A 21,738-nucleotide genomic window follows, 5' to 3' on the forward strand; every position below is an offset into this window, starting at 1 on the left:
TTTTCAAGGACGCTCACGAATCCAATGTGAGGAATCTTAGAGAATCTATGCGAATCATATGTGTTCGTCCGGGATGTGGCATTTTTCTGTGATTTGAAGAGTGACGATGGCTTAATTCAAGTAATTTATTTTCCTTCCAATATATATAGCCAATGAGTGCCAGCTGATGGACCAGGCTGTAATGAACGTTATCAAGACGCATTATAAAACAAAGCTTTTGCTAAAAAAAGAAGCTTTTGTGAAAACTGGTGTTGGAGGATGAACATTTGTCATCCGTTTAACGCCTGAGAAACATTATTTTAAAAATGTGCATGGATTGGCTCGCAGTTCTCGGGAGGAAATAAGTCTTTCTACATTAAGGAACTCGTGGAAGAAATTTATCAATGAGATTTCGGGATACGCTTATATTGATAATGGTTCCGATAATTTGGTGTAAGACGATACCGTCGATAAAAGAGCTCCATTTCGTAGAGAAAGATGTTACGGAGGTTGTACGACTGAAGTCGTTGAGAACCAAGTTTATTGCAGCTGAGTGGCAGAAACAGAACACATCCTTTCTTCTTTTTATATTTATATTTCTCATAAATATTTGCTATTTTTCATCGTCAATTCATTTTTCAAAAAGTAGAAATAAGCCTGCCTTAATCGGATGTTTAACGTTATTTTAATTTACAGTTTAATGCCACATTTAAGTTATACATTCGATCTACTATTTTTGAGTTTTTTGTTATGAACGAACGTTTTAAGATTCTATTCGGGAAATGGCCTGGAATGCCTCAATTGTTTTAAATCGTATTGAAAACTATTATTCCACAAGCACTCAATAGCATTACAATCCCGAAGGGTTTCACTGCCGTACCACAGCAATTCCCTGCTGATTCAATACAATTTAAAACGAATGACAACTCGTTACAAACAGGTTTTGCCAATTATAACTTTCGTCGCTGTGGTAAAAAGTTTTTAATTTTATTTCATTCGAACTGTGCCGCCGCAAACAAAAGTGATGCAACAGTTTAATTTTCACACCCCGGCTGGTACCTAGAGCGTCTTGTGCAGGAGCGAGAATTACTTTCCACCCGCCCGATAAAGGCATTTTTCAACTAGTTAACGCATCTAAAAGTTTTCCGTTCTTTTTTGTTTCAGTTCAGCTTTCTTTCTTCGACACTTTTCGTGAGGCGGGTCAGGTGCAGACAATAACTTTGACGTTTTAATTGTAGTCCTTTGCAATCGTAAATCAATAGCTCCTCTCTGTACCATTAACTTTTACGGAACAAGCGTTGAGCTGGAAGAATTGGCTCATAAATTAACAACATTTTTATGGCCTCTCCATACTCCCAATCGAATACTTCCGAACAACCGCCAATGTAAGGTTATTGTGATTGTATCTCTACTGCTGCTTTCAACTGTAGCTTTCGAAGTTACAGCTTTTATGGCGTTTTAGTCCGATTCCGTTGTGTACCGAACCGTTCGAACCGCAGGATCGCAGGCCAGGGTTGGCTCGCGCTTTGTGCTGAACCAACGAAGAACATAACGAGAGAACCACATTTGCCTATGGTCTATAAAACCAAACAGTGAGTGGCATAGAACACAACTACGGTACGCTGAGCTCGACTCGACTGCCTCCGTTGGAGGTGAATGAAAATTCATGACCCGTATTCCTGGTGGCTAACAAGCTCCTTTCGTGGGTGGTGATTTCGTTTTCCTGCTTTTCGCGAGGCAAGATGCCTACTCCTACATACATGCACGAATGACTGCGGAGAAACGTGCCAGGCTTTAGTTTTGGTCAAACCGACGTACGAAATAATCCTAAAGTAATTAAATTTGGAAACGTTATGAACCCGTGCAAGCAGCTCATTTCTGCTTATTCAATAGCGGAATGTTTTGGCGTCGTAAACTGCAAACTGCCAAATAGTGTTCTCTGGGTATGAAGTCCGTTAATTTCATCACCGTGTGGAGTACCATAAAATGCAAACCATGATGGACTAGTTGGTTCCATAACAACGTGGGCTCGAGATGAACTTCGAAGCATAACTCGCATCCAGTCGGATTCACAAGCATAGCTTTAAAAACTTTTTTCGTTTTCTAACTAGCATTTCGGTGGTTTTTAATAGCTCTGTCCCAGTTTGAACTAAGAGCTAACCTTGTTTTTAAAGCATATAATTATTAGTTGTACACTAAATAAAACTTTAAATTTTTCCCATTCCATCTCAAGAGAAAATAATAAATGATGAACAGTAAATAAATGAGAAAAGAAAAGAAAAATCAAGAAAGTGTCATACTACCCCGACGGCGAATTGGATACACTTTCAGTTACCCACAAACATATTTCAGACAAGGAACAACAGCCACTATGCAGACACTGTACACCCTTACAGTGTAGATTATCACATTTTACAATATTCTTTCCATAAAAAAACTTAAACAGCTCAACAACGATTCGAGATAGGATTTTTGTGTCTTGTGGGAAGTTTTTCCTCATTAAATTCTCCATATTACTATGCTATAGGCTGGTTGCTAACGTAAAGTTTAGCACGTTTTTTAAAGTTGAATTTTAGAAAACACCAAAATCGAGATTTTTCAGAAGAGCTAAAAAATTTGTAACAACGAAATTTGAGCCACAACAAGCCGTAACATTTTTTCTCGTAGTTTGGACTCCGCGGGATGTGCATAAAATATATTTGGGTTTGGTTTCACAGAATTTTGAGGCGATAAAAAAATTGAAATAAAAAAACGTGAATAATTGATATTTTTCAATCCGGTAATCGACCCAAACCAGAAATTGTGAAACTCGAGCCCAAGATTTTATAATCGGGTTTCGAATTTGCAAACCCAAACCCGATCTGAACCCGACCATCTCTACCGTAAAGGTCTCTTCCACATCCCACAAATTAACACCGACGACATCAAGTTTTAGTAAAGCGGGTGAGGTATGTAGTTTCAAAAAGATGCAAAAAAGAACGAGGACAGAAGGCGTGACTTAGAATTGAAAAAAATTCGAAACAGTGCTGTTTTGCAAAAACTTAAGTTTGATGTGTCGCAAGCAGGGTTCCAGTACCGTTTTCAATCTAGTCTGTGTCTTTGAAAGAGTACTTACACCACGGTTCCTCTCAATAAATTCTGAACAACGAAAATTTTGTAATGTCCCCTGATGTCCTAAAAACTATGGCAGGTGAAAGAATTTTCATTTTCCGGCTCTGGAGAGGAAAGTTACGCAAGTGTTAATGAGTTATAATAACAAATCCTGAAATAGAGTTGTTCTGAAACAAGTCCAACAAATTTTTCGTTTGTTTCAAAAGCTATTGTTTGTGGTTTTCATATGCTATTAGGCTTGTCAAAAATATACTTCATTGGCGTATATAAAAATTCACTGCGAAAACAACTGCTCTCACACTGGTGGGCAAAGCGACGCACTTGCTTGAAGAGAGCAGTAAATGGATTGTATCTGAGAAACTTGTTAAAAAAAAACCGCGTGAAATCTGTAACATCTCTCCAGCAAGGTTGCATATTAAATTTTGGGGTGTCAATTCATTTAAATTGGCCGCGTACCGATAGCTCGCTCCACAAGTACACTTTTACTCTAAGTAATGCTTCAAGTTTGTCGAAGAAAGCAATGCTCTAACTCTTGCGCCCGAAGTGTGAGAGCCCATAATCAGTGGGATCTTCAGTCAATACGCGGTGAATGTCATAATATTCACCGCGAAAAATTGAATATGCAACCATGCTCTCTAGAAAGATAATAAATTAGTGTGAGCTTTCTCACACGATAGGACATTACGCTCAATAACTACACGACAGAGCTCACTGCGGTACTTTTCAAACTGTGTGTCTCTAAGCATATATCAAATGAGAGAAGCATCTAGGTAGGAAAATAGAAAGCGTTGCTTGCTTTGCATCACGAAAAAAAAAACCAGCCACCCGTCAACCATGTTTGCTCTTCGAATGTTAGACGGCATCCTTAGAGTACGTCACGAAAATAGGGGGGAGAGGGGGTTAAGAAAATGGTGACGATTTGTGACGTAGGGGGAAGGGAGGGTATGACGTTGATTGACGTCACATGAAAAATATTTAAAATCAAAAATTGGCTGGAAAAATTGTGTGAAGGGAGGGGGGTGAGTTCGTCAATGTTATTTTGTCACATGTGACATGGGGCGGGGGAAGTAAACTTCAATCAAAATTTGCGTAACGTACTTAATGGATGTAGTCTTATCGAATTTATCTCAGCAGTAACCACCGCGGTGTACCTCTGTGTATTCTTACTAGAGTAATCACTCTTGTTTCGCTCAGCTGTGGTGTAAGCAGTGAGTGTATCGATTTTCCTGCGAGCAGCAGAAACACAACACAAAGAAGAAGCAAAAGCGTGGTGCAAAAAAATGCTACACGTAGCCTTCCTCCTGGACAAGAAGTGAGCAGTAAATATTACCTCTGCTTTTTCCACATGTTGAGGAGAATACCAAACCTGTATGTTATCTCATGCTTTTAGAGAGCTGATACGTTAGTAACGAAGTTTGAGATGGCTTTGATACTAGTAGAATCATTTTTGTTAAAATTTCTGTTTTTTTTAACATTTAACGGGAACAAGTTGGAAACACAACCTTAAAGGCTTTTCTCATAACAAATTAAAAGCTTATGCTACATTTTTGTTGTGTCTTTCTGATCGGCTTAAGTTTAAGATTACACAGTGCAACAAAAATTTACTTTTCTTCTTTTTGATTTTTTGGTGTATTTTAATGTAAAAACAAATTTCCCCGAGTTTGGACAAAATTCGCCTAAAGGTGCAACAATGGCGCCATTTTCAATTTTTGAGAAATCAGAAATTTTCGTTGTATTTTCAACGCTATTTCGATCCACCCCATGTGAAATTGTTATCGTATCTTACGTTATCGCTTACGCTCTTGATATTATATTTTGAATACTTTAATTTTACATTGAGAAAATCCTCTTTCAGTGTTATACGGGAATTGAGACAAAATTGACATGTTGCTGATATTTTACGTTGACCAATGATAATCGACAATCGACTTCTTCCCTCAATATAAGGCATAATTTGATTACCACACTTAGATATTAGCAGATCCATTGATGCTGTACAAACTTAATATAACTTGATTTTGCTTTCTGAAATATGGGTTGGGGGAAAAAATGTCGTATTTTGTCAATAGATGGCAAAAATCAAACATATCTTGGGTTATACTTATCGCGTCGAGTCATACTATAGCAAAGCAAAGCAAAGCCTTGGTGCTACATTCCGTATCGGAACACGGCCTTCTGTTTATTATACACAGACTTCGCAGCCAACTGTTAAGTGTACAGGACAATTGCGGGGCTAGCGCTACGATCCTACTGACACACTAACAGTCTCTCCCGAGCCGAGATTCGAACCTACGACGACTGGTTTGTTAGGCCAGCATCGTACCTCGAGACCAGCTGGGAGAGTCATACTATACGGCTATTTGAAGACGAGGATCTGTGCTACAAGAGACGTTTTGACAGTGTTGTGATCGTACGTTTCAGTCTCAAGTTACAGCACGCCAAAGATGGAGTCCACCAAGCAAGATATTCGTCATGTTTTACGTTTTTACTACGTAAGAGGTAAAAATGCAAAGAAGGCGGCCAAAAAATTTGTGAAGTTTATGGGCCCGATACTGTAACGATTCTGGTGTAGTGGCTGTCGAAGATACATCCCGTACTGGTAGGCCAATCGTCATAGAAACCGATAAAATCGTGAAAATCATCCAAGTAGACCAGCACATAAGCATTCGCTCGAATGGCCAGGAGCTGGGTATAGACGATAAAACTGTTTGGAACCGTTTGCAGAAGATTGGATTCCAAAAAAGCTGGATGTTTGGGTGCCATACGAGTTGACGCAAAAAAAAACCTCTGAGACCGAATCAACGCCTGCGATGCACTGCTGAAACGGAACGAACACGACCCATTTTTGGAGCGGATGGTGAAAAGTGGATCACGTACGACAACCTCAAGCGAAAAAAATCGTGGTCGAAGTTCGGTGAACCGGACCAAACCAACGCCAAGCCCGGATTGACGGCCAGGGAGGTTTTGCTGTGTGTTTGGTGGGATTGAAAGGGAATCATCCACTATGAGCTGCTCAACTATGGCCAGACCCTCAATTCCAGGGCCGGCGGTTCATGTGGGTAGTATGGGTAGTAGTACCCACTCGGAAAATATCTATGTGGGTACTTACCCACACGGAACTATCTGACAAAACCCAAAAAAAATGTAGTGTTGCGAGCGACAGATTTTTTGATGGATATCGTTGAGCGAGAGGTTATAAATCTCAAGATTTATGTACATTTGTAAAATTTTTCAGGGAAGAGGACTATTTTTTTAATTGTATCATTTACGATAGAATTCTAAAGTTTTGTTTTCTAGTAAAAATTTCCCATGCCAAATTTGAGTTCAATCCGACTTCGGGAAGTAGAGCCTCAAAACGGTCAAAGTTACAGTTCTTTGATCAATGAAAGAAATGTTCGAGCTGGGAGTGTCTCTTGTGTGTTCTTGTGTAGCTCGAATTTCCCAGCCCAAAAGTTTCCATGTCTCTGAAAGTTAATTTTTTTAAACAATTTTTATGAAATAACATTTCATGCTAAGAGATTTGCTATAAAAAAATCGATTTCGGAAACTTCAAGAACTACTCTGTGCATTTTTGGGCTAGTCAAAAATGTAAGACTTTCAAGACTGTAAGTGAAACCTTATTAGAAGTTCGATTAAGCTCAAATTTTGGATGGAAACTTTTTTCCTGAAGACAAAATTGTTTAGCCCTAACGTTAATTAAGAAAATGCTCTAAAATGCCGATTTTTCATGGGTTTACCTTTACACGCACTGACGAATCTACCCATGCAGCATCAATCATAGTAATCCCATGAGAATAAATTGACTCGAACTCTAGCCGTAATGTCGAAAACAGTGAAGCTACTCCGTTCAGAAGTATGCGCGATCAAAGATCGTTACCCCGCCGCGTCGAATGCGGACATCGTACGGAAAAGGGACACCGGTTACGCTTGTTTCGGTACCTACAACATCTTGGCACAGTTGGACTACAAACAGAGCATCGAAAGAAAGACCGGTTCCGGACGACAGACGACCCTGAGCCGCAAGAAGCTCCAAAGAATGCTAAAGAGGAAGTCCGAGGGAAAAATGGCTACATCGCTGCGTAAGCTTGATCGGAAGGTCGGTGTAACCGGCCAAACAGTGCAAAAGTACTTGGCAAGCATGAACATCAGAAAGCGGGAGTCTCGTCTATTGGTCTCGGAGTTGCAGCAATGACGCAGTGGCAGCAGCTAAATAATATGGTCGAGTCATTTTTTTCGCGACGTAATGGTGGTGGTCAACGTCAAGGCAACGACTGGCAGGGCACTCCGTATTTTACTTACCCCACGAAGGAAGTAAGCTTTGAGGTGATAAAATTTCACACACCATGTTCCCAAAGAAGGTGCTGCTGTGGCTGACAATCAGCGAGAAGCTCCATACTGGCCGTGAACGAGGAAATTTATAGTACAAAGTGCCTGCCGGAAGTTGAGTCGTTTATCAAGAAATACTATAGGAGCGAAGACGCTGTGCTCTGGCCGGATCTGGTGTCGGCCTACTACTCGAAGCAATCGTCGGAGGAGTTTAAGCGGCTGAAAATCAATGCGGTACCCAGGGTGCGTCCCGTCCAGAGTTTCTGGGCGAACCAGAAGCGTAAGACCTACTTCAACAATTTTGTCGCACAAATTGAGAGAGAATTAACAAATAAAACGAAGATAAAACTCAACAACATGCCTACACGCATGTTTTTGTCCATCATGGCGAATGTTCCGGTAAACTCCCGGAAGGTCACTAGCAAGGGCGTAGAATTTCTTTTGCAAGTGAGCTTATATAATTACCTTTCATGGTAAATTAATAGAAAACAATTATCTGTCTTGGTTTTTTGCTATCACCCTCCGATTTTTTTTTTCAAATTTTTGAATGCAAACATTACTACTAAACGAAATTCGGTTCTCTATTGTGAGCAGCTCGACCGTTTGAAGCAGGCAATTTACCGTAAGCGGCCAAAATTGGTTAATAGTAAAGGTGTTGTTTTCCATCAGGACAACGCCCGGCCTCACACATCTTTGATGACCCGCCAGAAGCTCGGATGGGATGTCCTATCGCACCCACCGTATAATACGGACCTGGCACCGAGTGATTACCATCCATTCCAGTCCATGCAAAACGCTCTTGGTGATACTAAGTTTTGAGGGAAAGAGGCTTGCGAAAACTGGCTGTCTGAGTTTTTTTGCAAATAAGGAGGGGGGTTTTATAAAGGGGGAATAATGAAGTTGCCTTCTAAATGGCAACAGGTTTGCGAACAAAATGGCGCATATTTGACTTACATCGCATAATTCTAAGTATGTTAAATAAAGCGTCAAATTTTGATCAGAAATACGACATTTCTTTTTCCCCAACCCAATATAATGTTTTCTTTAGCTTGTAGTATGAGGAACTCATCTCCAATAAGTTCAAAATATGATTTTTCTTGTGATACCGCAACTATTGATGCTACCACTGCTATTGGATTATCTATCCTGGTCAATAGTTTTGGAATATAACAAATCTTGTAAAATTACTATAATAAAAACATAAATAAATTTAAAAACGTAATATTTGGATTTTTTCTCGGTATTTTTTTACCAAAGCACTCTTAGTTTCTAACGATTCGTTGTTAGTTGTTCAAGACATCCAAAGATTTCGAACCTTTAAATAAGTGTATGTCTTTTAATACTAACCATGATGAGTAGAACATGGAGTAACGGTTTGACCAAAAACTAGGCGCGGGGTGAGGAAGCGTTTTTTCACTTTGGAGAGTCGGAGACAAAGCATCTCCATGCAACATCGAATAACTTTTTTCGTGTTTGTTGATATATTCTCATAGGCAATTGAATACCGCAAATTCAGGTGTTTTAAGTTGGAAATTGTTTCCTAAATTAATGAATATTGGTAGCAAGGTATGTAGCATTGCCATATTTATAATTTAAATGCATCCAAATGATATATTATAAGATGCGATAGTTTTTATGCCCTAGTTGTTTATAAACAAACACCACACCATTCTGGAAGGATACTCTCCAAAGTGGTTGAAAAAAGAAAACTAGGTCACAATAAGAGGTGAAACGTCATATCAAAACTCCAGTGTAAATAATTGTCTTGATCCATAAATTGCCCGTTGCACCGGTAGCAGCCGACTGTGAGTGTGACGAGTGCGATAAGCTGTGGCATAATATAATGACAGTCTATTGTCCTGCGATCCTTTCTTCCGCAATCAACCGAAGCAGTTTATTGTCTGCGGATGATTTCTTCTAGTGTGCTCCAATTCCTCCTCTGCTGGAGGGCATAGATCTAAAAGACAGTTGACTTCCCCCCGAAGGATAAGCATCAGTAAAAGCGTCACCTGCATCACGCTATCACCAAGACGAACAATAACCGTTCCTTTGAATCGAAAAGTGTTGAATTACGTAGGTGTCAGGCCGCCTTGCGACTGGAAAATTGCTAGAATAAAGGACTTTTACTGTCTTCTTCACTCGCGCACTGTTACTCAGGTCATTGTCCCTCCCTGGTATAACTGGTTGCTATCGTCTATTTCTAAAGCAAACCGCTTCACAAAGTAGGCAATTGCGGCTGTCATGGCACTGCTCTGCTGAGTGAGTTCTACTGTCATCAACCTACTGCGAAGCCTGCCAGTGCGATGCACTTCAGGCTTATCAGCCAGCCTTTCATTATTCCATTATTATTTTGCTCGACTGGGCAGAATGATAAAAAAGAGAAAATCCATAAAAATCACGCGAGCTTTTTTTATCCAATCGATTTAATCTGCGTAATGTAAATGTTTGTCGTCAAATATATGACATAGTAATAAAAAATCGAAGTTGAGATTGAATTTATCGCTTGATGGATATATAAACGATGTAAGGGTAGAGCGTAATCCAACAAACAAACAACATTGTGCCACCTTCACCAAGCGCCAGAAAAATAAACATTGAATTATCTGTCTCTCATATTTTTTTGCCGATCGCTTTTTGCAGTGTCCTCCATCTACGGCAGTCATACCTCAGATAGTGGGACACCGACTGACAGTGCGTCCGGTACGCCTGTGGCACATCATGCACCGCCCGCCTTGTCGCTCATACCGGACGAGGAGATAGCCCACTTCGTGAACCAGTCGCGGATGGTAAGCTGCCGCTTCTCGAACGCAGACGTCAAGCTTAAGTGGCGCAATCCAAAGAACGCCGTCGTTGGCGACACCAAAGGCCGGGTGCACATCGAAGAGTTTGGCGGGTCGTTGACGCTTATCTTCGAGTCCATTGTCCGTGCCGATCAGGGCAACTGGACGTGCGAGGCGGACGACGGTAGCGGAACCGTGCGGCGGAAGTCCTTCAAAATGATAGTTAACGGTAAGTGAAAAAAAAAAGTTCAAAAAGGAGGGAAAATATTCATCGCATCTTTTTCCCCCTCTGACAGAGCCAATATCGTTCCGGGATACGCGAACGGTACAAACTGCGGTGGAGGACAAGGACGCCACCATCCGGTGTGAGGTGCGAGGCCATCCGGAGCCGACGGTGTCGTGGTATTTCAACGGACAGCCATTGTTTCGTGAGTAGTAGCTAAAACAGAAATCATTCAGTAGCGCAATCCACCCGGTAGGATAAACTGCTTCACATATTCATACACAAACACAGGAGAGAGACTGTGAATCAAAGTCTCATGTATGTAACGAAAGGAAAGTTGAAAAGCCTTTATGCATTCCGGCAACTGTAGAGAAAAAGTCGGAACTTGATTTCCCAACTGACAGGATGAAAACTCACATTCGCATAGTAGCACTTTCGTTATGAGTAGAACGAAAATGCAGCCAGGGATGTTTTTTTTCTCTTCTAGTTCGGCTGCAAGTGGGATTCACATCATAGGGAGGAAAAAACCTTGGACTAATCCATCCGGTAGTGCGATGCAGTTTTTCTCAAATAAGTTTTTAAAGCATAACATTTTTACGAATATTGTTCAATGCGCTTCAATTCTGTAACTTTTCAGGGCACAAAAAATGTAACAAAAATCCAGCGAAGAACGCCACCAGGCAAAACGCGCGCGCCGGGGTGGTGGCGAGTTGAGTAATTAACGACAGACAAAATGCATTTGCAATGCTAGAGTGTCGCAGAATATTACAAAGTGCTTTTGAAAACATCGGAAAACAACTTTTTTTCGCTTCCGAGCTTCGGTGGCACACTGATAAAAGTGGAGGACGTTTTGAAGATTTGATGGAACTTCGGTTGGAAGTTTTCCGTGTGCCCTTATTTCCTTTCGGGGACGGGGACGATTGCGATGCGATCGAAGGAAGCGTTTTTTTTGCGAGTGGTCTCTCGAGAGATGGATAGTGATAGTGATAGAATAGATAGAAGGAAAAACAAACGACGTTATGAGAATTTGTATGTTTTCCCGCCGCATCCAAGCAGCAGGCGGTAAAATTCTGTGTCCTTGACAAGCGCGCCACGTGTATTTAATTTTGATTATAAAAAAAAGGTTTTATTAAAGTCTGCGGCCTCAGTAAAAAAGTTATCCCCTAATTTATGACTGTTCAAACAAGGTCTTCAGTTTGATATATAAGTATATTATTCAAGTACACATTGTTAGAGAATCAAACAAGTCAATCCTCATCAATTCTACCTCGAAAATAATAGGTTTACACACCATTGCGTTTCCGATCGCTCTGATATTAATAATTCAATTATTCCTTCCTCTCTTTCACGTTTTCTCCAGCACCCAACGGCAAATACACTATGCTGGCAGACGGTCTGCTCATCAAGCGTGTCTCGAAGACTGACAGTGGCGAGTACACGTGCAAGGCGTTTCAGGTTTCCGCCGCCGGAAGTAGCTTCCAGGAGAAAACGATACGGCTCAACGTTAAACGTAAGTTTACACCCACTCGCTCTGATCGGATCCCATCCCATCCTCACCTTCCCGTTACCAATTAACGTGTGACGCCCGGAACGCCCCAGCTAATGACATTTTAACTGCTGCTTGCTTACCAAAAAAAACTCGTTGCAGACAAACCCGTCTTCCCGAGGCGTGGCTACGGATCGGCCAACATAACGTACGGCTACGTGGGCGGCTCGGTCAATTTGACGTGCGAGGCGATGGCGGAACCGCCGGCCAACTTCACCTGGTCGGCTAACAATAAAAAGTTTACCCATAAAAGTCATCTCATCTACAGCGGGCCGCATGTTTCACTGCTGCAGGTAAGTGGGGGATAAATTAGCTCGCGCTGGGAGGGAAAAAGTTTCCGCTTCCGTAAACCTGGGGGAGAACAGCGAGTGTATTGAAGTTTAATTTCTTTTTCATTACTTCGCGGGGGTAGAATTCATGCGATTCTGCGGAGTAAGTTTTTTACGTTTGTTTTACATTCTGCAGCTTTTCGATCGTTTGCCACTTTTCGTGTATTTTGGTTTAAACTTATTGTTTACTAAACTTAGTTATTAATTATGCCATATGCCAATGGATTTAATACTCATAATGTCTATTACGTTCAATTGTTACTGTGTTAATCATAATTTCTCTCTTACTGAGAAAAGCAACGGTTTTCGTGCCGAGTTCATCCGAATTCTTTAATTAAAAAGAAAGCAAAATTCAAAATATCGTATTTTACGTAACATGTAAGTCACATTTTCAAACTACCTGATGCAGTTTAAACTTAATCTAGTAATAATCTACGTATAGTGTGTTCACTGTTACGCAGAGATTCAAGTCTGTACCAGAGCCTGACAGAGTCATTTTCACTTGACAATTATTAGCTTATGTGATAGATAGGAAAGAGGGAGGAAATATTAATCGGAACATGAGCGACGTATTCATTAGGTACCATTGCCGTTCTAACTACGGCTTGCGGTATTAGAAAACTATCATCAAACGACGCGATGCGGTGCTAATTTCAGTTGAGACGCTGAAGAAAAGAAAAGAGTCTCTCTTTCCGTCATTCTCTTCGTCAATTGATATGGTCATCAGTTTCATTTCCAATGATCCGATGAACAAAGAGAGAAAGAAGTGTTTCGATGACAGTAGCCAAAAAGAATCAAGTGAAAATGGAACTGGTCGAATCGAAATGACGAGCGAAATATTCAGTTTCATTGTTTTGTTTCGAAAATGTAGAGCCCTGGTCTGTACAACAATTACTGCGAAAACAATTATCTGAGGCATTTTTTGACAGGTCAGATGTTATAAAATTTAAGTTTAACGATTAGTGTTTATTGATTATCGGTGATGCTAAATTTTTGGGTAATGTTGCCTATCCCTTATATCTATTTGGGGTGATACTTGATTGAAAAGGAGTAAAATAAATTACATAAGTAATTCCATTTGAAAAACGATAAAGAATAATGCAAGCAAGAGTTTTAAACTTTCACTAAATATACAGAAAAGAGTAAAAAATGAAACCTGTCGATATAAACTATAAAAAGGCAGTATCGGTAATAGAATAATACATAAAGAGAACAAGAAATGAGTGAGACGAAAGTAAAATAAAAACATTTAGAAAAATACGGGTATATTCTATTACTGTTTAGGTTTGGGCTGGAGGAAATTAAAAAATTGAAAACTCCGCCAGTTTGACGATAGCTTGTAAAAGAATAAAATTTTACCCATTGCTTCTCAAAACAATGGGAAAATAAGCCATCATATCTAACACTCTTTAGTGAATATCAATTTGCAAGCTAGAGAAATCTCTCACTGTGAAATGAATTTCACCAGTGACTTTTCTTGATACAGAAGGCGCACTTGATAATTCATCTCATTACTCGATGGCTATAGTGTGGTTTCGATAATTGCATTATTTATTAGATTACCGAGATGTTATCAGAAGGGGAGCAAAAAGGCGTGTGAAGGCGTGTCAGTAGTTGAAAATGGATAAGTAAAAGCTTTGAAATTATTGGATTCGCTGAAGATAGTTATAGTCATTATCGTTCGTGGCAAGTATTATGCTGTTATCGTTGTGGCTCATCCGCGTTTCTACTCAGAGTGGAGCTGAAAGCATAAACATCTAGGGGAAGGTGGAATTCTACTGGATATACAGTTTCATATATACTGGACATAGTTCATACCAATATCACTAGTCTGTGAAAAAAAATCAAAATTATATCTCGATCTGTGGCATTGAAAAAATAATACTCGAGACACTTGCTATCAGACGTCCGGGGTTTTCAATAACCTTTGAATCCTGAATATCATCCCGGTTTCACAAATAGTCATTTTAGGTGGTATTTGGTCATTTTCAGCTGTTTTTCAGAAAGCTGGAGTCGCCAATTTGGAAATTCAAAATGGTATCTATCATCGATTTACGGCCTTTTGATATCATCTCGGTTCCTAGATTACTCATATTGGATGGTATTTGACCTTTTTTTAGCTCTGATTGGTCGAAATCTGCGTTCAAGAAAAGGCTCGAAATTTTTCAATAGTACAATAGTTAACATCGTAAAGTTACTTTTTCTCGCAGTTTGATGAACGCGTATCCAAATTTCTAATCGGATACTGTAAAAAGTGGGGAATCAGTTCCAAATTGGAAAAAATCAATTACACCCTTCCTTAGAAGCCTTTCCAAAGACGGAGTTCTACGCAAAAAAATGTATGAAAAAGCGGACGAATTAGTAAAACAAGGACCTTATTCTCAGTTTATTAGCCGAGAACCTTTCTGTGGAATTTCAAACTGTACAGTAAAATTGATATTTAAGGGGGGGCCCTACTCTGGATGTTCGAAAAATAACTAATTTTCGTGATAGTGAGTATTACGCTGTTTACAGCTGGGAACGTGGATGCTCTCTCTAAATTAGTATCTAACTGGTGGTAAGTTTTTCTCAGTATCTACTGAACCGATTCGGCTTAATTTTTTTCCATCATGTAAAGATAGATTATCTCACTTGCTCCATAGCCGTTTTTGAAAATTCCAAAAATCAAAAAAATGGTGAAAAATCAATTTTTAAAATAATATAATAATTTATAAGAGATAATCCTTTTTTACATGCTAGAAAAAAATTCAGCCAAATCGGTTCAGTAGATGCTAAGCAAAACTAACCACCAGTTTCTAAAAAAACGCTGCCAAAAGCGTGATACTCACTAAATTTGCACCCAGACAATATCGCACGCAAGCCTGAGGGGCTTATGCGGTCTCGATCAACTAGATTAGTTGAGAGAATTCGTTATCGATATTGTTTTTGGCACATTTTGCATGTGTAGGATAAGTACAACGATACACCGTGCCCCAGTGCTGAGTCGAGAAAATTTCCAGCTCGAAAAGATCCTCGACCTGAACGGGAATCGAACCCGATATCACAACCGTGTGGGAGAGCTAGCCGACCGACATCGCTAACCACAGAACCACGGGACCACTAAACCGCTATATTTGCACCCACGACATGCAAAATACATATTTAAATATACCAAATATATCAAAAGCCGCTGAACACTAAACCTCAACCTAAACATCTGAAAAACAAATCACGAAAATTATTATGTTTCAACTTTCCAGAGTAAAGTCCCCTTTCAAATGTTGGGAAGATCAAACGGTGACGATCAGTTGGTTGGCTATTAAAAAGAGTGCCTAATCGAAAAGGCTCATAACACCAGATGGAAGTTTATTTTCCTGTATGTACTGCACCACTACGACCAGAATCTTTGAACTATTGTGAGATGTGGCCGGGGGTATGCTGTATCCCGCACTCCTATTATTAGCAATATTGCAATTGAGAAGTGGCATGTTTATTATTGTTGAATCCGTGCTTGTGTGTAATGTGATTTTACTCTTCCTTTTACACGCTATCGGCTCTACTAAACCGAGCCTCCTTTCTTCTGTCAAATATGGCGTCCTTCTGGCCAGTTCTTTTGATGAGAGGGACTTATTTTTTGTTAAGAGGAAGTCACGCAAAGGTATTATAGAATTCAGCGTAAAGAAGGCGTAAGTAGTAAGGTGCCTGAGAATAAACCCATATTTATTTTTTGACATCGAATGGCCTGAACCCATGACCTTGCGGCTACGCAGCTCCCTTTGGCGCAACTCCCCTAGGCGTAACATTAGTAGGATAAAGCCTGATAAACAAGATTTCATCCAACCACCACGTTTCTCCAACCCCGCGGGCATCGAATGCTTGCCAGGTTTTGGTTAAAGCTTGATTGCTGCGCTCCTCTTTGTCGTATACCAATTTCTAGTGAACGCACATGTAAGTCCACTTAGTGTTGGCGCTGCCTGGTGAACGTCGCAGAAACTTCTTCATTCATTTGTTCGCGTAGCATCCGTTCTGCGCCACGAAAATTCTCAGAGTTGTCGTTAAAGCACTCTACAAGTGGACCACGACGGCATACAAAATAAGGTTTGCAATCCCGGGAACTATTTCCCGGGAAATAGCTTTTCCCTGGGACTCCCGGATCCTCTAAGCTCTAAATGCTCTAAGAATGACTTATTTTGACTCGTATTGAACTGATTACTTAGTATTCTATCGTTTCCTTCCGGTTTGTCTCGATCACAGAAAACCACCGAACGGCGAAATAACGAAATAACGTAGTTAATTAACCAAAATTCTTCCTCGGAATCTTACTTTCTAATCAATAATGATATAAACTCCAAAAGGGTTTGAAATGTTGTTCTGTCAATGAAAACTAGATTTCAAACGCAGTTTATTTTTAAAAAAATCATAATAGCATAGCGAATATATTTAAATGAAAAAAAAAAAAAAATAGCGAATAAGTTTGCCACCGCTCAAGTAAACAGTATATATTTACTGTAGTTTAAAAAACATTTTGCTAAAAAAGTCCGTACCGAATATAGCAAATATTTTCCGCATCCAATGCCTGCCTAACACTTAGTTTTCTCTTCAACAAACTGAAAAAAATTGGACACCAGTTTTCAATTAAGTGTAGCAAAAGCTGTAATCGGTGATTTGAAAGTATTCTAGAAATCGAACATCAGCGGTGATTCAGCAGACTTGAGCAAAGTTTTACAGAAGGAAATAAAATTTTTGAGCTTAACGGAAAATTGTCAGCGGATCTGAAGCAATTGTTTGACGACATGAAGCCCTTTAATTTTCCTCTTCTGCAAAAATATGCTACAAAAATCGATTACGAATTTTTGATGTTAACTTGAATATGTTTTGTATTTCATTTGTTTTTCATACGAATTGAGAATGAAATTCAAATAATTTTTTGTTACCTTTTACTGATGAACTTCATTCTGATGAATCTCATTTTGCTAAAAAATTTGTCTGTTCCCGGTTTCCGGGAATTCCCGGGAAATGCGATTTTCTATTCCCGTTTTCCGGGAAATCGATTCCCGGGAATACTGCAAACCCTAATACAAAACGTATGTCGCATGACGCTGCTGACAGGCTGAAGGGTACCTTGAGATGGATAGCGTGTACTGTTAGGCAGGTGAAGAGCGCAAACCACCTTTTCACATTCGAGCGGCTCTGTTTCACGAGCTGTGGCCCAAAGTAGGGCTAATCGTACAGGTGGTAGTGGTGTCATTGTGAGAACAGTAAAGACTGCTTTGCGTACTATACACTGCTGGCAATTCCGTTCGATCGCTCTCACGACTGATCGGAGTCTTGGTATGATGAACAATTAGCGGATTTCGTTCACCACCGTTTTAAAATTCGCTTGATGGTTAATACGATATTACCTTGCGACCAGCAGTTTTGTACATCAATGCTTTCTCGGTGAATTGACTGGAAAGAGCACATCAATCCATCGCCTGTGGTTCCCAAGCAGTAAAAACATTACTGATGATTCTTCTCTATTGTGTCAACGACTGGTAGAATTTAGCCTCTCATGTTCCGGAGGGTTTAGTAACTCTGGATCGTGAAACCATTTACTTTTGCTGCTAAAATATGACCCGCATTCCCAATTCGTTGCTTCATCAGCCGAACCGAGCTATCCGTCCACAGGAATCGTCTTCCAACAGGTATACATTGACTTGCATCATCATTCTCGTTCCTTGTAGTTCCAAATTCGGGATGGTCATTGGCTTTAGTGGTGCTACTTTTGCTTTCGCAGCAAGCAGTCTATACATATAGTGATGCATATAGTGATGCATAAAGAGTACGCAAGTAAGCTGGCATCTGCAAAGATGTGACGATCTACACCTTCGTATGTTCGTTCTGGAGCTTTCGGAAAATAACAGCGAGGGATACGAATGTTCGCAACGAACGAAACCAGTTCAATCCATCTACACCAGTCCCCGTACTGTTGTTCGTCAATTTTCTCGTTCCAACCGGATTTTGTTAGCCACAGACCCTGCGCCAGGATTTTGACGTGGGACTACGTCTTTGTTTTCTATACTGGTATGCATTCTGTAAATTAGGAAACGAAACTGGCAAATATTACGTCAGATTTCAAACGAAAATAACAGCATAACCACATGATGGATAATAACAATTAATATATTGTTGGATAGATAAAACGTGTAACAATTTTATAATACGCTAGTCATCATTATTATTTCACTGCTCAACGGTGAAAATCGATTAAAAGTTACAAGAAAATCTACGCGAACAATGAACCAATCACACGCGAGCATTCCTAGCACAGATGATGTGAATGGACACCAACCATTTCCTGTGATATTCTCAGTTTCAATATAAAAAAAAATGGACAGAGTTTCCCCGTCCCAACAGGTCAATTTAAATTTGCTTCCATGAACTTAGACTAATTTGAAGTCTCGAAGGTAGAGATCTTTTAAAAAGTTTTGAAATAAGCCTGTTACTTGAACTTAAATTTCTAAACCTGCTGCCAGAGCATAATAAAAACTGATGTCTTGAAAGAAAACATGCTGGTAAAAGCAACAATACCGTACAGTATAATATGCATATTATGTGGAGCAGAGCGCCACTGGTCTCTCGTCGTCTATCATTGCAGTGGTACATGACTTCTATTTCCATGAAATCAAGGGAAAAGGGCAAGGCTGCTGCATTGATAGTGCTTAAAAGTTTATCCCATGAATATGGTTACCTTAGAAAAAAAAAAATAAACTACTCAACAAGAATTGAGCATTTTTGCAAGGGTCATAAGATTTTGAAGTAGAATACTTCTCTCAGGAAGTTCGGCTACATAGGGATGTGAAATGAAAATCTAAAACCTAAATAAGTGAAAAATATGTCCAATTTCAAATGCTAATAAATCGGTTAGTATTCGATGGATTTCTTCCGTTCTTTCAGCAATAGATTGGAAAATCTTCTAAGATTCTTCCTAAAAGAAGATAATTGTAATTTTATTATTCACACTATTGTACTATTGAAAATAGTCAAGCCTTGTCAAAACGAAAAATTCGACCTATGATTGGTCGTTATATGCTTGCTTCCCAAGCACGGTCGACAGGATCATATACCTTGCAATTGAAAACATGCTATTTGGCCTATATAAGAGCCTGTTTCAGCCGGAGCCGCTCATAATAGTTCTAGACAGCGACAACAGCAGTCGTCCTTCCTTAGCAGCAGCACTAGCCCTGTGGTTGGTCATCACGTCTCAGGAGCAGCGCGGTTCTCCTCAGCGTGTGTCGCCAGACTACCATTACTCCCCCCGTGTTGGGGCAGCATGAAGATTGCCATCAGGAAATCCAATTTTGAACATCAAAATGCCTCTTCCAAGGCAAAAAAACTAGTCATTGAAAGTTAATAATTTTTGTCAACGCAAGCAAGCATTCTGTGTTGCATCCTAGCAATTTAAATTTGTCGCACCCGTCTAATTTACTGAATGTGAAATGGCTTCCACAGTGCATGTTGTCGGTGTATCTTAATTCCCCCAATGTTAGGGCAGCTCAAACCATCCATCGGTGTTTATTCGCTGGATACAAAAATCAAATGCGAATTGTGGAATAATTCGTCTAAAGAACATAAGGAAATGGTAAACCTGAACTGAAAGGCGTGGCCTATAACGTAGCACCCTTCGGCTATAAAAGAGTGTTTTTGGGAAAACTAGCTACATTCATTAGTCGGAAGGTGAGCTGGATGGACCGTCCACAACGTTGACAGCAGCAGCAGATATCAGCACTCAGCGGTAACAGAATATATCAGCGGGTTGCGCCTGTGGCTGCCTTCAAATTAAACAAATCACTTGCCCTGTGGTTGGTCACCACGTCTCAGGCCTCTGCCTGAGAACGAACGCCAACGCGAGCGATCGGTCGAGATTTTTGCAGTACAACAGCCGGCACTTCATCTAATGGAAAAGTGGGATCATTTTGTTCAGAAGAATATTACTGTCGGTAATATTACAGAGCTGCGATTGCATTATATCCGATATGGAATTGAACAATTGTTCTTTTGAGAACAAGTAAAACACTTAATTTGAAGAGGTAATAGTTTTTGGTACCAGTAGCAGTATGGTAACAGCCTCAGCGGTAAGTGCAGCCGGTACTTCCATGAGGCGAATGTTATAAGGAAGTAAATGGAAGCGGCATGGCGAAACAGTTCGGGTGTGCTTAGACGCGCGTCATTTTTCGTTGTTGATATTATTCCCCACATGAAACGAAGCGCTTTCGTACAATAGCGGCGGTATTTGCGGTAGATGCATTTACCAACACTTACTCCAGTAAAGCCGTGTCTAATTTTCAATGTGAAAACACCTTTCTATTGTGTTGGCCGTGCACATTAGGCCTCTGCCAGGCTAAACGCGAAAAGCGGCGTGAACCGTTTCGCCCGGCCGTAGGTTAATGTGCAGCCGTAAGTAGAGCTGTGTAAAAGTATTCTACTTCAACCTCGCGGTCGTGGCTTTGCACACAACCCTCCTGTGATTTTTCTTTTGCATTTTATCTTCGATATTCACTAAATAATGTTGATGATAAAAAGATCGATAGAAGGGTTTCCAAATTCGTAACAGAATATATTTATCGCAGCTAAGCAGCGGTTTTAAATTCCTGGAAGTACAGCGTACTTACGTTTAGTACTTCTACCGACCCTAACTTTATAATGATAAACAGTCCTAGTATCAGCGTATGGCTCTGTTAATATGTTTAATTTGGTAAAAAATATAACGTGGCTACAACAATTCTAACCTTTAATTACGCTTCGCTTTTGCACACCTGTGTATGGGAATTATTTAGACGCGCTATTCCTGCACAATTTGTTTAAGAAAAAATATAAATGTTTAAAAATAATAATTACAGCTAATACCCTACACCTTGAAATATCCTACAAAACTTTTAGTAATTTTAATATGCAAAATAATGTTTCAAGAACTTAGATGGTTGAAATTGCTGAAAGTGTGGAGCTCGACTGGCCTTACATTGACTGTCCCTATTGTGCTTACTGTTGGTTGTCAGCAGGGTTGTTTTTCTCGGGAGGCGATTGGCACCGAGGGGTCGGTAACAATCGTGATCGAAAGAGTAGATTTTTGGAAATACAAATTTATAGAAGCTCAAGAGCCAGCGAATCCTTCTGAATATTTTGTCGATTCACTAGGATCTATTTAGAATATTTGTTCACATTTTAACATTGTTAGATGATATATTTTTGTTTTCATTTTTTCGTAGGAACTTTACCATTTTCCAGGAGACGTTAAACTTCATCATTTGTGGGTCTCACAGCGTTCCAAAAGCACATTCAGTTTTGGAGTTCGTCGTCATTAAGCTTTTACTGGTTTAAAATAATAATGCATTCGCTCACGTGCCAGTGAATGACCTGAACCTGTCTACCATCCAGTTTTCCACGAACGAAGTACGAAAGTCTCTGGAAGATTTAGATGTCAATAAA

At 39.9% G+C, this 21,738-nt stretch overlaps 1 protein-coding gene across 1 annotated transcript in view; it reads left to right on the forward strand.

The window, feature by feature from the left end:
• The window catches only part of LOC129727189 (neuroglian-like), a 47,204-nt gene that overhangs the window by 17,105 nt on the left and 8,361 nt on the right, over window positions 1-21,738 (forward strand). The window contains exons 2-5 of the mRNA XM_055684747.1: window positions 10,057-10,425; window positions 10,493-10,624; window positions 11,780-11,929; window positions 12,068-12,258. Coding sequence (XP_055540722.1) covers window positions 10,057-10,425; window positions 10,493-10,624; window positions 11,780-11,929; window positions 12,068-12,258 — 842 coding nt within the window. The remainder of the gene's footprint in view (window positions 1-10,056; window positions 10,426-10,492; window positions 10,625-11,779; window positions 11,930-12,067; window positions 12,259-21,738) is intronic.

The sequence above is a fragment of the Wyeomyia smithii genome, chromosome 3, assembly GCF_029784165.1.
Source record: "Wyeomyia smithii strain HCP4-BCI-WySm-NY-G18 chromosome 3, ASM2978416v1, whole genome shotgun sequence".
Lineage (NCBI taxonomy): Eukaryota > Metazoa > Arthropoda > Insecta > Diptera > Culicidae > Wyeomyia > Wyeomyia smithii.